Raw genomic sequence first — 19,518 nt, 5'->3', positions numbered from 1 at the left:
CCCATCTTCCCCTTTGCCCTGCCTCCTCCCGTCTTCCCCTTCAACCCTGCCTCTTCCCATCTTCCCCTTGGCCCCCCCTCCTCCCGTCTTCCCCTTCACCCCCCCTCCTCCCGTCTTCCCCTTCGCCCCTCCTCCTCCCATCTTCCCCTTCGCCCCGCCTCCTCCCATCTTCCCCTTTGCCCTGCCTCCTCCCATCTTCCCCTTTGCCCTGCCTCCTCCCGTCTTCCCCTTCACCCCGCTTCCTCCCGTCTTCACCTTCGCCCCGCCTCCTCCCGTCTTCCCCTTCACCCCGCCTCCTCCCGTCTTCACCTTCGCTCCACCTCCTCCCGTCTTCACCTTCGCCCCGCCTCCTCCCGTCTTCCCCTTCGCCCCGCCTTCTCCCGTCTTCCCCATCGCCCCGCCAACTCCCGTCTTCCCCATCGCCCCGCCTCCTCCCGTCTTCCCCATCGCCCCGCCTCCTCCCGTCTTCCACTTCGCCCCGCCTCTCCCCGTCTTCCCCTTCCCCCCACATCCTCCCGTCTTCCCCTTCGCCCCGCCTCCTCCCGTCTTCACCTTCCCCCTGCCCCTTCCCGTCTTCACCTTCGCCCTGCCTCCTTCTGTCTTCTCCTTAGTCCTACCCTCTGAAATAAACAGAATCTGTCGTGAACCCTATCCCACAAGCAGCACTAACGATATTAGTGGAAGTCTTATTCTGAAAGTGTTGCATGATGCCTACAAATTGCCCTTTTTTTCTTCGAACATTTTTTGAAGTATTATTTCTTTTTTTGAAAAAGTCAACGCTCTGTTAAATGATGGCTTTCGACATCACTTTTCGTTGCTTTGTGTTGAAACTTCAAAAAGGGATGATGCCGTTGTTTGCATGTTACGGGACGGCAACCTTAACAAAATGTGCACAATGGATATTTGTTTTCTCTCACCTTTTGCAGGGCTAAGAGGAACATATCAAGGCCTTACAGCCACAGTGCTGAAACAGGGTTCCAATCAAGCCATCCGATTCTACATCATGACCTCACTCCGTAACTGGTATACAGGTAAGCAGCCAAGTCGTGAGAATCGCATTTTGCATGGTGCAATTGAGGAATTTTTTTGCCATGTCTGCTTTTGGGGATTTTTTTTTTTTTTTTGTATACAAGATCGAGGCTCGTGAAAGAGCGAACATTAATCACACAGAAAGACAAACAGACACATAAAACAAATAACATCGGGAGCGGTAGACAAGATGGGGAGAGAGGGGGAAGGACACAAACACAACATTTGAGAGCAGGGACCGAGAGACATGGAGACATTGAGAGAACTGTGGGAGGGAGAGGGCTTTGGGGAGGAGGCATGGGAAGGGTGGGGGTGGGAGAGGTATAAAACATATGGACACTGCCAGGACTTCCAGTAAAGAAGTTGGAATTTCAAACAAGGTGGATCTGGGGTGAATTAGTGGGGGTAGAAAAGATCAAGGTTTTGGATGGGGGAAGATAAGAGATGGTGGTGAACAGCTGTTTTAAAGACCTGGAGGGAGAAGTGTGATTGAAGTGAGTGTGGGAGTTTGTTCCAGAGGCGGGAGAAAAGAGGAATGAAAGAGTGAAGGTGAGCAGAGAGCCGAGATTTCGGCAGTTTAACCATCAGAGGGTGGCTGGCAGATCTTGTGCGACCTGTAGGACTATTTGGGGGACAGAGCACAGAGAGAGCTGGGGGAGCAAGGCCGGAGAGGAGTCGGTAGAAGACAGAAAGACCACCTACCTGCCTGCGGTGAGTGAGTGAAAGGCCCTCAGAGATAGCTTCATCGCGGGAGATTCCAATGATTCTGAAAGCTTTGGATTCAACAGCGTGAAGCTGAGCCAGGTGTGAGGCAGGAGCACCAGCCCATAGGGGAGAACAGTATTCCATTGAGCTGCGGATGAAAGCCTTGTATGTGGTGAGGAGCTCAGGTGTGCCTAGAAAGGACTTTGCACGACGGAGGATGCCCAGTCGGCGACTGGCTTTGGAGGCCAGCTTGGAAATGTGGTTTTCCCAAGAAAGATCATGGCAGATAGTGAGACCCAAAAGCTTGAGCGACAGAACTTCTTGGAGAGGATTGTTGAGAAAGTAGATGGGAGGGTTGTCCAGTCGATCTTTTCGGAGAGACATAGTAAGAGTGTGAGATTTGTCAGGATTGAAAGACATGTTCCACTTGTTTGACCAGTCTGTGATTTTGTCCAGGTCTTCAGAGAGTGAGGAGGCTGTAGACTGCCGATCTGAGGGAAGAGGAATGGAGCGGCAGAGAGTGGAGTCATCAGCAAAGAGATAGAGAGGATTTTCCAGAGAGTCGGAGAGATCATTGATAAAAAATATATAACCACCTTTAGAGGCCATTTTTCCCCGCAAAGTGGGGGTTGGCCTTTTTCGGGTACCGTGGTTGTTGTTGTTTTTCGGTCCCCTTTTTGAAGCAATGTTTTATGGCCGGATGCCCTTCCTGTCGCCAACCCTTTTTGCCGCCTTTAACGACAAACAGGGAATTACCAGTGAACTGGTACTCAATTAGCCGACCTCGGAAGGATGACAGGCTGAGTCAACCCCCCTGGCGTTAATTCAGCGATCGACCGGGATTCGAACCCAGGATCCTAGGATCCTAAGCCGGCACCCTAGCCGCTAGCCCAACACCAGGGCTAGCCCAATTGATAAAGACCAGAAAAAGCACAGGGCCCAGCACACTGCCTTGGGGAACTCCAGCCTGAACAGGAAGGGGAGATGAGAGAAATCCATTCAGGGCCACACGTTGACTACGACCAGAGAGGAAGTCCGCAAGCCATGCATGGAGATTTCCATGGATACCATAGGAGGAGAGTTTGGTGAGCAGAGCTGGGTGCCAGACCGTATCGAAGGCACGTGATATGTCAAGGGAGACAGCTCTGATTTCCTGTTTGGCATTGAGGACCTCCATCCATTGTTGAGACAGCAGACGCAGCATGTCCAGAGTAGAGTGACCTGGTCTGAAACGAAATAGATGATCAGAGATCAAGCCATTGGAGAAGAGGAAAGATTTCATATCCGAAGCAATGATGGATTCCATGACTTTGCTGATAATTGGGAGCAGGCTGATTGGTCTGTAGTTGCAAGGATCTGTTTTTGCACCTTTTTGTGTAAAGCGGTAATGTTTGCTGATTTCCAGGATGCTGGCAGATGACCTTGAGCAAAAGATAGGGTGAAAAGAACAGAGAGAGGGTGAGATAGAGCGGCAGAGCAGGATTTTAGGACCCATGGGCTGATGCCGTCTGGTCCAGTTGCAGAATCAGAGTCGAGGTTTGACAAAAACTCCTCCACCTTGTCAGGAGAGAAGGACACAGAGTCCAGGAGCAGTTGGGTTCGACTGGGAAGGGTGGGAACAGAGAGAGATGGGTTTGGGACTAAGGATTTTGAGGCAAACACAGAGTTGAGGCATTCGGCTTTGTCACGTGCGATGTCAACTGTGTGGCCATTTGAGGTAAGGGAGGGGATGGAGGGGCAACAAACACCAGAAACGGATTTGACCAGACGCCACCAGGATTTGGAGGAAGGAGACAGGTTTGAGAGTTCATTCTTGAGTGAGGAGAGATCGTGCTTCCTGGCACTCCTGAGGGTAGACACACAATCTTTACAATTCCTGGATGAATTTCAGAACAAACAGCTTCAGGTCAAAGTTTGTGTGTATATATATTGTTGCGGATCTCCCGAAGCCCGTTCCCATTACAAAGGGGGAATCAAACCCCTTTTTCCCCCTGGGTCTTCGGGTCCGCGAGGCAGAATCGCTACTTATGCGCAAACGTGAAAAGGGTATCGGGACAAATTCACACGTACCTTTAACCCACGCTGCCACGAAAGCGGGGATCGAGCCTCGCACAAGCCATGCTTAATCGATTATGCCCGAGCGGTATGCGTATCACGTGACTTGCACCATTACCTTTCTATGGAACCCGATTCGAGCGGTTCTATTCGTACCATGCGAAGCCAATGGACGGAAGGGACAAAAACGGTCAAATTAGAGGAAGAACACAATTTATTATTATTTACACAATGCACAATGATTCGCAAAAGAAAAGGGGTCACAGGGCAGAAGCTTAATCAATCTTAACATATCCCCAGACGATGGGCCCAATCACTCACATGGGGAAATGGAAGAAGAGCAGGTTCGCGCGCCAAACCCGCCTTGCTGCCGGTCGCTCCCGGACAGCTCGCTCGTGGTGTAGCCCTTGGCGGTCACGGCACGTATCAGGAGAAGGCAGGCAGGAGGAAATCGCGCGTCTATGGCCCGGCACGGGTCGTCCTCTCGAGCACGATTAATACAGCGCAAGGCACGGGGAAAGTTCGTGTACAATCGACAATTCAATTCGTTCGTCCTGCAGCTCCACTCGCGTTCTCAAGCTCAACCCAACTCACTCACGTAAAACTGTAAATCGTCTCACAGGGAACTGTAACTTGCACAGGACTCTGACCGAGAACTTCTCTTACTCAACTCAACTGCCAACTCCACTCCTTCTCGGAACTCGACCCGAACTCTTCTCGACTGAGGTCGGGGGCTCGGAGCAGGGTTATATGGCCCCGCCCCAGAGTCTCACTCGAATGTTCCAAACCCCGCCTCTGGTCGTCATGGTTAGCCACTCCCCTCGAGCCCTGATTGGCGGCTCGTGCTTACCGACCACTCCTCCTGCCGCGCCTTCCTTCGGCCTCGGTAGACTTGTTCAGGCCTGCCGCGTGTCATTTCAGCATCAAAACCAAACCAAAGCGCCAAAAGAACACCTAAGCTCAATGGCCTACTCAATGCAAAACTAAACACAGGAAAGGACTACGCTTACATTCACGAAGAAATAACTGAACCATTGTGAGGCTTCATGTTGTGGCGTGGCTACATATGAGGGGGAATTGACCTTTATTCCAAAACCACAACACTACACCCCTCCCTCGTCAGACTCATCCCGAGTCGAAACCACCACTGGAACGACCGGTAGAGCCTGACATGCAAAATTAACCTTACAATTAAATGTGACACATAGGTGCGATTCCCCCTAGCATTTACTCTAACCCGTGTGTGCGACAGTTTTAGCACTAGATATGTCCCTCCTATGGCGTTGAGCAGCTACCTAACAGTTTCACGCCCACAACTACCCGAGTATTTCCGGAATTTTCAAACTAAACACATAGCCGGTGGGCACATTCTTATATTTACATGCATGTATATTTACAATTCTATGACCCAGGACCTGTTCTTTTTGGAAGAGAAGATTGGAGGGGAGAGAAAACACAGCAAAAACACACTCATAAATGGCACTTGCTGCTTGCTTCTTGCATCTTGCTTCTTCTGTGTGCATATATCAAACCGGCTGGCCCCCTGACCGGCATACAGGCCATTTGAAGCATCGGGGCCAACTAAACTTGCAGAACTTCTTGTCCCTAGCACACAATAAAAAACAAAAATGCTTTTATTTGGCCAGCAGGGCCAATCTCACGTGGTCCAACTGCATGGCATCAGCGCCACTCAAACAAGTGGTCCGAAGTGCAAGATGATTTTGCAGCTAGATGCCGCACAGCGGAGGTGCAGGGCCACAAGGCTTGAGGTCCTCAAGTGTTGCAAAATGGTGTTTGGCAGCAAAGTGCTGCACAGGTCGGCTGCACTGGTGCAACAAGGGTGCAGCAAAAGGACATGGCAGCAAGGTGCTGCACAGGTCGGCTGCACAGGTGTAGCAAAGACAGGGCAGCAAGGTGCAGAAGGGATGCTGCACAGGTCTATGGAGCTGCACAGTTCGGCCTCCAAAATGGTCCTGGGGCGGGGGGAGAGACGAGGCACAACAAGCAAGCGGAAAAGATGCAATGGCAAATAGAAAACAAGGTGGTGTGGCGCGAGGTACGCAGAAGAGCGAGCAGAGCCGACTCGTCCCAAACCGTCTGTACCCCCCACCGTTGGCTACACTACCCTAGCCCCCATTGTATTTAGAATCCATCTCTACGTCTTGTCTCCCATATTCCCCTCTAATTCCGAATTCGTCTCCCAATCCCTCCCAGGAAGGAAGGGATGGAACAAACACAATGTCTCATCACGTCCTGATGCGTCTTACAGTCACGTGAAAAAGTAAGTACACCCCGTGTAAAGTTTTGACTTTTTCAACATATTCCAACATACAGCGATTTGATCTTCATTTCAACAATATTGACAGATAAAGGTGATATAATATAACAAATATCATGAAACATTTACATTTTGTAGTCAATTGTATAATTTAAATAAACATAAATGCAAATTTCGCATGTGGAAAAAGTAAGTACACCCCTACATTTATCACTACTTCAAATACCTAAAATTTGAATCAGGTGCACCAGCTTAGGTGCAATTGATGAGAACATCATCAGAGAGGATCTTGGAGGAACCTGTCTTATATAAACCTCAGACATTTACTTTGGTTTGCTCTTTGTTGTTGAAGTGTGCGGCATCACCATGCCTAGATCAAAATAGCTCTCTGAGGCCTTCAGAAAGAAGGTTATAGATGCCTACGAGTGTGGGAAGGGACTTAAAAAGATCTCCAAACAGTTTGAAATCAATCATTCGACTGTCCGGAAGATCATCTACAAGTGGAGAAAATTCCAAACAACTGCCAACTTGTTCATGCCAGGCCGCCCCAGCAAGTTCAGGCCAAGAGCAGACCGCAAGATGCTGAAAGAATTCTCTAAGAACCCCAGAATGTCAACAAGGGACCTACAGGTAGCTCTTGCCACTGTTGATGTCAAAGTGCACGAGTCTACCATTAGAAAGAGGCTGCACAAATTTGATCTACATGGGAGGTGTGCCAGGAGGAAATCTTTGCTGTCCAGAAAGAACATCAGGGCAAGACTAAAGCTTGCCAATGAACACCTAGGCAAAGACCAGCACTTCTGGAACAATGTGCTCTGGACAGATGAGTCAAAGGTAGAGCTATTTGGCCACAGTACCAGAAGACATGTTTGGCACAAACCAAAGACAGCATTTGACCACAATAATCTGATACCAACTGTAAAGCATGGTGGTGGAAATATTATGGTTTGGGGCAGCTTTGCTGCATCAGGGCCTGGGCAGCTCACCATCATATAATCCACTATGAATTCTTCATTGTACCAGAGGGTGCTTGAGGATAATGTGAGGCCATCTGTCGGAAAGTTGAAGCTCAACCGAAGGTGGACCTTGCAACATGACAATGACCCTAAACATACCAGTAAATCCACCAAGGAATGGCTGAAAAGAAAGAAATGGAGGGTTCTGGAATGGCCAAGTCAAAGCCCGGATCTAAATCCCATCGAGATGTTGTGGGGGGATTTGAAACGAGCTGTGTGCATGCAATAAACCCCTCAAACATCGCACAGCTGAAAGAATTCTGCATGGAGGAGTGGGCAAGAATTTCTCCCAGTCGATGTCAGAGACTGGTAGACAGTTATAAGAAATGCCTACTTGAGGTTGTTTCTGCCAAAGGGGGCAATGCCACATATTAGAGCCAAGGGTGTACTTCCTTTTTCCACATGCGAAATTTTCATTTTAGTCTAGTAGGAAGACTAGGTCCCCCTGCACCCCCCGGAGATATACTTCTAATCAGTGTTTCTAGATTGGAAAAAATGTGTAGAAAATGACTAGCTATGGCCCCAAGCTGAAAAAATGTCCCACATACCATTTTTATGCAAATTACTGCTGCAAATTTTATGCAAAATTATGCAAATTTTATGCAAATTTTTGATGAGGAGTAGAGTTGAGGGGTCTTTGAGGGCTTCATCGAGGTGCTCTCGGTTGCAAGACTGGGTCATTCTGAGAAGCACAGCAGGGTCAGAGATCATGATGTTCTCCTCCTCAGTGAATCTCTCCATCAACAGCCTCTCCATTGCCTCACACACTGTTTTGAGGCAAAAGAGGGACTTTGCGTAGGCCTTTCCACTGAGAACACCTTTGAGAGATCCACTTGTTACTAGTTGTGCCTCAAAGAGAATCTCTGCATATCCAGAACCACGCATCTTGTGTCCAGTGAGCATCCCGATGTAGTTCATGGATGTGTGGAAGGGTCCAATCGTTACTACATGACTAGCAAATTCATTTGGCCAGCGCCAGATGATGGGAAGGGCTTTCATGCAGACACCCAGATCAAATGTATTCAGGACCCATCTCTGACCCACCTCAGCAGTTGCTGCCTCGGAACGCTTCAGTAGCTCACGAACAACTGCGTTGTCTGTGATCGGTTGGTGGATAGGCGTGCAGTAGTCGACTGTTGATTTGATGGGTGGGGGAGAACCAGTTGCAGAGGTGAAACCCCCTAGCCCAGGCACAGGCTGCAGGCCATTGCCATGCCATGCAGGCACCAGGCACAGACCGATCACAGACAACGCAGTTGTTCGTGAGCTACTGAAGCGTTCCGAGGCAGCAACTGCTGAGGTGGGTCAGAGATGGGTCCTGAATACATTTGATCTGGGTGTCTGCATGAAAGCCCTTCCCATCATCTGGCGCTGGCCAAATGAATTTGCTAGTCATGTAGTAACGATTGGACCCTTCCACACATCCATGAACTACATCGGGATGCTCACTGGACACAAGATACGTGGTTCTGGATATGCAGAGATTCTCTTTGAGGCACAACTAGTAACAAGTGGATCTCTCAAAGGTGTTCTCAGTGGAAAGGCCTACGCAAAGTCCCTCTTTTGCCTCAAAACAGTGTGTGAGGCAATGGAGAGGCTGTTGATGGAGAGATTCACTGAGGAGGAGAACATCATGATCTCTGACCCTGCTGTGCTTCTCAGAATGACCCAGTCTTGCAACCGAGAGCACCTCGATGAAGCCCTCAAAGACCCCTCAACTCTACTCCTCATCAAAAATTTGCATAAAATTTGCATAATTTTGCATAAAATTTGCAGCAGTAATTTGCATAAAAATGGTATGTGGGACATTTTTTCAGCTTGGGGCCATAGCTAGTCATTTTCTACACATTTTTTCCAATCTAGAAACACTGATTAGAAGTATATCTCCGGGGGGTGCAGGGGGACCTAGTCTTCCTACTAGACTATTTATGTTTATTTAAATTATACAATGGACTACAAAATGTAAATGTTTCATGATATTTGTTATATTATATCACCTTTATCTATCAATATTGTTGAAATGAAGATCAAATAGCTGGATGTTCAAATATGTTGAAAAAGTCCAAACTTTACATGGGGTGTACTCACTTTTTCACGTGACTGTATATATATATATATATATATATATATATATCTATATATATATATATATATGTATATATATATATATATATATATATATATATATATATATATATATATATATATATATATATATATATATATATATTGTTACAGACGCGGTTTTGGATGTTAGTTTACCGAGCGGTTTGGTATGACCGCGTCTGCACAGTTTACCCGATTCCACTCGAACGTTGGCCAAATCGCGCTATGCTAAATCAATTAAGGAAAGGACACAACGGCTGGGTTAGATGACACGACACCAGGGGTACAGTTCTCAAGACCTCCGGAGGAGGTTATAATATTTGTATGCAGAACGTTTAGATTACACTGACAAGAGGTACAGCATAGGAAGGTGGGCACTTAATCACGGTCTTATAGTAGCCCCGACAGACCACAGATAAACAGGACAAGACTGACTCACACAGGGATTGATGGCAAGGAAGGGCAGGTAGTCGATGGATAGCACAAGGTGCACCTTGGCTCAGGGACAGGATCCACACGGTCCGGTCCAGATATGCGGGGAGGTATCGTCGCGCTGGAGGTGGCGTCTGTTTCTCTTCAAGCTGGGGGCGCATCTCACGTCACCTCCGGTAAGTGGCTGCCTATATCCAGCGGGGAGTGACACGCCCTCGGCTCGTTAGCTCCGCCCCAGATGGAATCGGCCCGCCGCTTCTTATTGGGTGCGGGGGGGTTACCGGCCTCCGCCCTTGACGAGGAGCTGACAGTCAGCCCCTTCGTGGTAACCCCGTCGGAGCACATGGGCAATGGCGGCTAGCCAAGCCGGAGTGAGGACGCACACTCCCCGCGCGCTGTTGTTGTAGTTGTTGTTGTTGTTGTAGTTTCATGAGGAAGATGGGAGGAGGTATGGGGAGGTCCTAAACTCACTACTGGTGCCATACAATCACATTCTGGTGCAACGAAGAGTCAGAATTAATGGAAACGAGTCCTTAACTGACATAGACTAAGAATAACTAGCAAGATGTCCTATAGTTGTCTACGTGAGATGCGGTGAACCTGGGCACGACATTTAATGGGGGAAAAAGGGGAAGGTCGGTTCTACAGAGTGTTGTTTACAGACAATGGGACTAGGGAATGGGGGATTGGGGATAGTTGGGGAGTATTGGGGAAATAGGGGAATATTTACAAGCGGATATGGATGGAGGCCAAATCCCATATCCGCAACAATATTGTTACAGACGTGGCTTGGATGTTATTCACCGAGCGGTTTTGGGATGACCACGTCTGCACAAGATTATACTCGATATTATACCCGAACGTTGACTAGTCGCGCGATGCTAGGTCAATGAAGGAACAGACACACGGCTGGGATTAAAATGACGACACCAGGGATACGGTTCTCAAGACCTCCGGAGGAGATTATATTCGTGCGGAAGGTCAGATTACAGGGACGAGAGGTACAACATAGAAAGACAAGCACTTAGACACAATCTTATATTATTCCCAACAGACGACAGATAAACGGGACAAAGCTGACTCACACGGGGATTGATGGAAAGGACAGGCGGGTAGCGATGGCTCCAGGTGCACCTGGGCTCAAAGGTCAGAATCGACTCGGTCCGGTCCAGAGATGCGGGGAGGTCGCAGCGCTCGGATGGCGTCTTGTCTGCTCAAGCTGGGGGCGCATCTGACGTCACATCCGGCGCGGGGCCGCGTATATCCGGCGGGGAGTGACACGCCCTCGGCTCGTTAGCTCCGCCTCGTGGAATCGGCACGTTGCTTCTCATTGGGTGCGTGCGGGGGGGTTACCGGCTCCGCCCTTGACGAGGAGCTGACAAGGAGCCCCTTTGTGGTAACCCCGTGGAGCGCATGGTCTGGAGCGCGTTGTCTGGAGCGCATTGTCGATGGCGGCTAACCGAGCCGGTGGGAGGACGCACACTCCCCCCCGCGCAGCGCCGTGCCCCTCTGTTGTTGTAGACGGGGAAGAAGATGGGAGGAGGTATGGGAAAGGTCCTAAACTCACTACTGGTGCCATATAATCACATTCTGGTGCAATGAAGAGTCATAATTAATGGAAACGAGGCCTTAACTGACATAGACTAAGAATAACTAGCAAGATGTCCGAAAGTGGTCTACGTGTGGTGCGGTGGACCTGGGCACGACATTTAATGGGGGAAAAAGGGGAAGGTCGGCTCTACTGATTGTTGTTTACAGACAATGGGACTAGGGAAAGGGGGGATTGGGGATAGTTGGGGAGTATTGGGGAAAATAGGGGAATATTTACAAGCGGATATGGAGGCCAAATTCCATATTCGCAACATTGCACCCTTCTCTACCCTCGGGGCGTCCCGACCCGATAAATTTTTACCTACTTTAGTGTGGCACGCAATGTAGTTCCCTCTACTATTAACTCTACCCTGAGTGCGACAGTTTTACAGATATTCACAAATGAGTAAATATGTCCCCCTGCGACGTTGCACCCTTCTCCTCTCAGAAACACACCCACAGGATAACCGAATCCGGAAAGAATTCTCAAACTAAACATACAGCCGGTAGGGAGCATTATTTACACAAGACTACGCTGATATTTACACTACGATCCAGGACCTGTTTTTGGAAGAACACATGCAGATGTTATGCATAGAGAGAGCACGCTTGCCAGCATCGATACACCAACCCACGAGTGCTCTGTGGCCGACGGCCTTTAATAACGTGCAGAGCACCCCTTCCAAGCATCAAGCACCACCCCATCACACAGTGAGCACCATCCGGTGCACCAATAAAGTGTTTATAAATCATTGTGTGGTGTCGCAGCCGGCCGATGTTCTGCCGCTGGTCTTGCCTTCGTGTGGTGCACTTGGCCTTCTTACTTCTTTTCAAAAATAAAGAAAGGCGCCAACCGCGTCCATTTCTGTATTTTGGCCTTCAGTGGTGTCAACTATAAGTGGTTCACCTGTTTGGCATAGGTGCCACGTTGACCCATAGGTCCTTCCACGGGTGGTGCTTGGCCGCAAAAGAACTGCGGTCCATTGTGGGTGGCCACAAACATTGCGGTCCGTATGGTGTATCGATCCAAGCAGCAAGCAGCGAAAGTGCAGGCCCACAACTGCGAAGCCAGCACCTCTCTCTCCTCTCTCTCTACCCCAAAGCCAGATCCTCGGAGGTGGGAGACAAAAGAAAAGACAAGTGAGTAAGGTGGTAAGGGCGCAAAAGTGCACGCAATGTAAGATGATGCACACTGGGGGCACATGGGAACCAGGTGAGACAGGTACGTTCCTATCGTACGCCCCCCCCCCCCACCAGGTAACCTACATGGCCCCTCCCTTACCCCTTACTGCATCCACAAAACACAACACTACCCATAAACATCTACTTTACAAATCAACAAACATCCCTACTGTCTTCCCCGTTCCTCCCATAAACCAAATTCGTCTTCTCTCCCTCCTAACCAATCAAATTTGCCATTTTCAACTCTCATCAAAATTTGCCATTTTCAACTCAACATCAAAATTTGCCATTACCAATTCATCATCAGTCCCTCCTAGGGAGGGAGAGATGGAATCACCCCAATGTCTCATCCACGTCGTGATGCGTCTCACAAATCCACAGCAATCTCATTTCCTGCTACAAACCAAGAAAACACAGGTGTGGAGTCATCATCATCACCTCAGGTAAGTGGCTGCGTATGGTGCGACAGGTTCATCAATCCTAACTATCTCCTAAATGACTTTAACAACTTTACACTACCCGGGGTCTTTCTCCGGCCAAACCATTGGCCCTCTTACACTATGGGTTCTAAAAACCAATTCCCATTGGCCAACCTGTGGTGCTTTTCAATTTGGGGTCTCACTCCCCCGATTCATCTCCCGGTGCCCTCGCACAATTTCTGGGCTGTGGCGTGTACCTCTCCCAGTGGGTCTACCCACCTGCACACCTCCACCACTGCAGTTGCCTCCGAGCTTACCTGCTCCTCACCCTAACCTAACTACCTGGGGAAGGCCCTCTGGCTCTCTCCCCACTCCGTGCCCTCTCTGGCACTGGGCTGCCCGATCCACACCCGGGATCCTCAGGCACCCACTCACAACTACCGGCTCCCAGAGCCCACCTGCGGCCTCACCTGGCCGACATCCTCACAGTGGTGGAGTGCCCAACCAACTACACACACTAACAGGCTACACGCCCAGCCATTCCCACAACACTAATGCACCCATCCACAATACCATTCTGCAACCGCACCACAAATGCCAATATCCAACCACAATTTACCTGCACCCTCTACCTAACACTTACACTACCCGCCCCGGGTACTCGTGAAAGGGGTCCACTCTTCCCCCATCCACACCTTCGCACCATGCACACCACTCCGTACCACTCACTCCAACTCTCTCCACACACCTGTACCTGCACACCTGTGCTCTCACACCTGGTGCCACCTGCACCCTTCTCTCCCCAAGCGCATTCGCGCTGATCCACACACTCACTACTCATACACTGCTCCACACACCTGTCCAGTTGCACACCTGTGCAATCACACCTGTTCAATTCTCACAAACACGGCATCATCTCAGCTAACTACTCCCTTCTGAAACTTGCGCTTCCCAGTCGTCCCTTTAAACTATTGCGCTCCCTCGTCATTATCATCCACACTAATCTACCTGCGTCCCTACTACAGGTATCAGTCACTAACTAAACTTAACGTCACCTAATGTCAATCCTCGCTAGATCCCTACACACCATATCCTAACCCACCCGGGCTAGTTTTCACTGCCATACACCCCATAATCTAGTGCTCCTTTGCCCCCATTGGGCAGGGTGGCAGGGATGCCACTCTTACCCACCGGGCACATCGCTCCTCAATCCCCCAGTCCTCTGGCACTAATAAGCCCCCCTTATTCAGAGGTACTGGGTCCCGCCTCGGCATCTAAAGCCGAGGCAATCCACGGGGGCGCCTGCTCGCCGGTGTAAGGTCTTATCCGGTCGGCGTGGACGATCCGAGGGAGGGCTCGTGGCCCCATTTTGATCTTAATGACCACGTCACAGATTTGCGACAGGACGACTCCTGGGCCTTGCCAGGGGGAGGTGAGTTTTGGGCACCTTCCCTTCAGCCTCCGGGGATTAAAGAACCAAATCTTCATCCCCGGAGCGTATTGACTCCCCTGGCTCCGGTCGTCGTACCTGCGCTTCATCTTTTCCCCCGCCAGATGGAGTTGGCGGCGGGCGAAGGCATGGACTAGCTCCATGCCTTCCTCTAGGTGACGTGCGTACCCCTCCCTCGGCGGGTTAACCACTGTGTCTGGCACGGGACCGCATAGCAAGTCGGCGGGAGCCCGTAACTCCCGCCCATACATAAGCAACGCTGGACTGCATGCGGTGGCCCCGTGCTGGCTGGTTCGGTAGGCCATGAGCAAGTAAGGGAGATGTTCGTCCCAGTCATCCTGACGGGTGGCGGTGAACAGTGCCAGTTGTTGGATTAGAGTTCGATTGAATCTTTCCACCATCCCGTCAGATTGAGGTCTTAAAGGCGTTGTTCTGGTTTTCCGAATTGACAGGAGACTGCACACATCTTTTAGCAATTTGCTCTCAAAATTTCGTCCCTGGTCGGTGTGCAACTCCTGTGGAATCCCATGCCGGCACACAAATCCTTCCACGAAGGCCTGCGCTACCACCCCTGCTTCTTGGTTGGGGAGGGCGTAGGCCTCCGGCCACTTGGTGAAATAGTCCATTACCACGAGGATATACTTATTACCTTGGCGGGTGCGGGGCAGCGGTCCTAGAATATCCATAGCCACCCGCTCAAGGGGGGCCCCCACCTGATGTAATTGAAGGGGGGCCCTCATCCTCCGTGCTGGTCCCTTTTTGGCAGAACAGGCGTCGCATCTCCGACACCAGTCCTGTATGTCGCGCCCCATATTCACCCAATAGAACCTCCGGCGGACCCGAGATATTGTCTTTGTCCTGCCCAAATGGCCGCCGGAGCGGGTACCATGCACCTGTTGCAATATGACGTTCTTGAATTTGTCAGGGACTATCACCAGCCAGGAAGTTCGATCTGAGGGAACCTCCACCCACTTGCGATACAAGATGTTGCCTTTCAATTCCAGGGTCTGCCACTGAGCCCAATATGCCTTTGTTTGTGCCCCGAGGGGGGTGACCTCTTCCCCCTTTGGTCTTTGCCCCAGTTTGACCCAATTGAACACTGGCCCCAGGACAGGATCCTCCTGCTGGGCCGTGCTCCATGCCAAAGTTCCGAATTCCTCATCTGCAGTTAGTGGCAAAATTGGCCCTCTCACCCGGGTTGCCCGGACAACGAGGGTCGGGTCCGAATCGCCCAATTGTTCCCTCTCCTCGTGTCTCGCACAAAATTTGCAGTTTTCTCCCAGACAAGGACGCCGAGAGAGTGCGTCCGCATTACCATGGGCCTTCCCGGCCCTATGGGCCACATCAAAATCGTACTGCTGCAACTTTTCCAACCACCTTGCAATTTGGCCCTCCGGTTCCTTGAACCGAAGGAGCCATTGCAAGGAGGAATGGTCAGTTCTAACCAAAAATTTCCGCCCGTACAAGTACGGGTGGAAATGGTTCATGGCAGCCAGCATAGCCAATAACTCTTTGCGAGTGACGCAATAATTTCTCTCGGGCCTACTTAAGGCCCGACTATAATAACCAATCACTCTCTCCACGCCCTCCTGTGTCTGAGACAAAACTGCGCCCAATCCTTCCTGGCTCGCATCCGTGTCCAGGGTAAATGTCCCGTCACTAGTGGGGTAAGCTAGAAGGGGTGCGGATGTTAAACACCCCTTCAATTTTTGGAAGGCCTCGTGGCACTCCCGTGTCCAATTAAATCGCGTCCCCTTCTCCGTAAGCCGGTGGAGGGGACGGGCCAACTCCGCAAATTTCGCCACAAAGCGCCGGTAGTAGGAGCAGAGTCCCAAAAATCCCCGCACCTCTTTGATGGTACGTGGTGCGGGCCACTCCTCTACCGCTTTAATTTTGTCTGGGTCCGTTTTTACCCCCTCGCGGCCAATCACGTGACCTAGATAGGCCACCTCTCTTGCAAACAAAGTGCACTTGCTCGGGTTCAGCTTCAACCCTGCCTGTCTGAGGCACCCGAACACCTGGTCCAAATTAGCTACTGCCTGGGGGAACGTTTGGGCATGTACCAGGACGTCATCCAGGTACACCAGGCATGACTGCCATGGCATGCCGCCTAGTACATGCTCCATCAATCTTTCAAAGGTGGCGGGGGCGTTACACAAACCAAACGGCATCACAGTAAACTGATACAGTCCCTTACCTGTGGAAAATGCCGTTTTCTCCTTCCCTGCCCTATCCATCTCCACCTGCCAATACCCACTCTTGAGGTCCAAAGTTGTGAACCAATTTGAGCCCGCAACGGCATCGAGGGTGTCATCAATCCTTGGCAGGGGATATGAGTCCTTGAGTGTCACGTTGTTTAGCTGGCGATAGTCCACGCAGAACCGCGTGGTCCCATCCTTCTTTTTGACCAGCACAACAGGTGACATCCAAGGACTTCCCGAGGGCTCGATCACACCTGCGTCGAGCATTTTTTCAACCTGCTCGTCAGCTTCCGCCCTCTTGCTCCAAGGGAGCCGTCGGGCGGCCTGACGAATAGGCCGGGCCTCACCGGTGTGGATCTGATGTTTCACCAGGCCCGTACGTCCAATATCCTCGGTGGACAGGGAGAAGAGGTCCAAATGGGACCCAACCAGTTTGTGTAAGGCCTCCCTCTGGGTACCTCCCAACTCTACGCTGCTACGATTTACCATCTCGCAAATGGGATCGGGCCAATTCCTACTTGTTATTGAAGGCTCCCCCCGGGGTCGGCTCGGCTGGACGTTCTCGCCCCTCACTGTCGCGACTTCCTCAACGGGGGTGCAGCCAGCTACCCTCGTGCCCCTTACTATAGTGCGTGGTTCTGTACTCATATTTATTACTCGGACGGCCACTACCGGTCCGTCCGTTTTTACAAGGGTGCGGCCCACGATTAAACCCGGTATGGACTGCGCTGCCACCGGTTCGACCAGGCCGCAGGACTCCTGCCATGTTGGGCGAGCTGCCCACCGGGCCGGCACTATCGCCTCGGCCCTTGGGGGGATGGTCACGGCCTCGGAAGCCTCCAGCTCCGCTCTCTCGGCCGTGCTCACTCCCCCTAACGGCAGCTCTTCTACTCCCACCTGCAGGATCCCCCGGCACAAGTCGATTTTACAACCGCTGGCAGTCAACAGGTCCAACCCTATTAAACATGGGTCGCACACCTCCGCCACCCAAACATCTATCTCCCTCCTTACCGACCCTAACTTGAGGGTCACAGAACCACGCCCTATGATCGGGGCCGTTACCCCGGTAGCAAGCTGCAAACTATAATTTTGCAGGCGCTGGATCTTATTCCAGCCACCTGCGCTCGAATCAAGGACCACAGGGCTGATGATCGTGGCGCTAGCTCCTGTGTCCACTACGGCGTCTACCCCCACGCCGGCAATTTTGCATCTAATTGTCAGGCTACCGGTTCCAATTTGGCCACAATAAATGACCTGTCGCGTCAATGAGGGCTCTCCTCCATCCTCTACTGCCGAACACCGCCCTACGTGCCCGACACCTTCTAGTTTCCCGGGGTCTGGCGGGGGGGTGTCTGGGGTCGGCTAACCCGCTCCCCCCTGGGCGGAGTTGAGGACCTCAACTGCCGGGGATCATCCCGGCGCGCGTTTCGACAGTGCCGCGCCAGGTGACCCGGGCGGTTGCAGGTATAGCACCTCACCTGATAAGGTGCTTGCCTCCGGAATTCCAAATTCCCCCCCCTGTAGGTCCGAATTGGATTACCCGCTCGTGGTCCACCGCGGGCCACCTCCGAGGCCGCCTGCCATGGTCCAGGTCCTGCCAGGCGCTGGTCCACCAGCCTCCGGACCATGCCCGCCAGGTCAGGACCCACGTCGTGGGTGGGCCCCCTAAGGGGTCCGCCCTCCATCGGGGGTCCCACCTGGCGGACCGCCATTGCGAGACGCTCGCCCCCCCGGGCCAGGGGCCTCGCTGCTTCCCAACGGGCCGCAGCGTCAGCCGCCTGGCTCAGAGTCTGCGGGCGCCACATGGCGAGCTGTTGCCGGAGCTCAATGTCCGGGAGGGCCTGGATAAAATGGTCCAGCGCCAGGCTTTCCCGGGAATCCGCTGCCATGCTAGCATGTGCGATCCCCACTGCGCGGCGAATGTCGTGGGCAAGTTCCCCGATGGCTTCCTGGGGCTTGCGCTTTCGCAGCGCGAGCTGAGCTTTAACAAGCTCGCTCTGCTGTTCTATTCCAAATCGATTAATTAGGGCGTCGCGGAGGGCTGGCAGGGTGAGAGCACCCGCTGGTAATGCCGTCAGCACCTCCGCCGCCGCGCCGCGCAATGCGGCCACCAGGTGTACTCCACCTTCGTCCTCACCCCAACCGTTACCCTTACACACACTGTCGAACTGCGCCAGGTACGCGCGTAGATCACTCTTGCCGTCATACGGCGCGAGTGGGACCTTGTGGGACCACCTCGTATGCGAGTCGTTGCCCGCCGGCCGGACCCCGTGCGTCGCCCCTTGCGGGGTCAGCGCGGGGCCGAACCGGTCGGGCCCCCACAGTACATTACCCCCAAGGGGCTCTCGTGCCTCCCCGGTCCCTCCAACAACTACCCCTGTTGGTGTCGATGCATGGGTCACACCCCCGCAACCCGCTACCCATTCCATACCACCACAACCTTGCTCACCCACACCTCGCACCTCTCGTTCCATACCCTCCGGACCAGCCATACACCTCACTCGTGGCCTCTCACGAACATCCGGGTCTATCTCGACCCCCAAGCTTATTAAATCACCTGGCGCATCATACGCACGACCATATTGGTCACCACTTACACCGGGTTCTCTTTCTCTTCGCTTCTCCTCCATCACCTGCGAATCCCTCATCCGGTTAATGAGCACATCATCACGATCCGAACACAGACTTTGGACCAATTCTTTTACTTCCTCCTTTATCTCTTTCTTATCCTCTCTCCGTCGCTTCTTAATTTCGCTCACCCCTTCTGCCACTTCTTCTAATTTTTGCTTCATTTCCTTCATCTCTTCGTGCGCCCCTTTAAGTTCTTCCTCTAACTCCACTTTATTTTTTTCTATGTGCTCCCGCACCTCCCGCTCTTTAACCTCCATCACCTCTACCACCTTGTCCATTTTCCTCGTCAGGTTCTCATGTACCGTCTGACACTCTTTTTTAATTACCCCTACGTCCTTTTTTATCTCCTTCTGTGTCGATTTTAAACCCTCTATTACCGCTGTGTTCTTCTTTACCTGGTCCCCCAACTCCTTTTGTCCCACTG

At 51.8% G+C, this 19,518-nt stretch overlaps 1 protein-coding gene across 1 annotated transcript in view; it reads left to right on the top strand.

Moving 5' to 3' along the window:
• The window catches only part of SLC25A1 (solute carrier family 25 member 1), a 201,707-nt gene that overhangs the window by 131,659 nt on the left and 50,530 nt on the right, over positions 1-19,518 (top strand). The window contains exon 6 of the mRNA XM_078768296.1: positions 927-1,031. Coding sequence (XP_078624422.1) covers positions 927-1,031 — 105 coding nt within the window. The remainder of the gene's footprint in view (positions 1-926; positions 1,032-19,518) is intronic.

This window comes from Myxine glutinosa, chromosome 14, assembly GCF_964187855.1.
Source record: "Myxine glutinosa chromosome 14, kmMyxGlut1.1, whole genome shotgun sequence".
Taxonomy (NCBI): Eukaryota; Metazoa; Chordata; class Myxini; order Myxiniformes; family Myxinidae; genus Myxine; species Myxine glutinosa.
The sequence above is the reverse complement of the archived record's forward strand: the minus strand, read 5'-3'. Positions and strand labels throughout refer to the sequence as shown.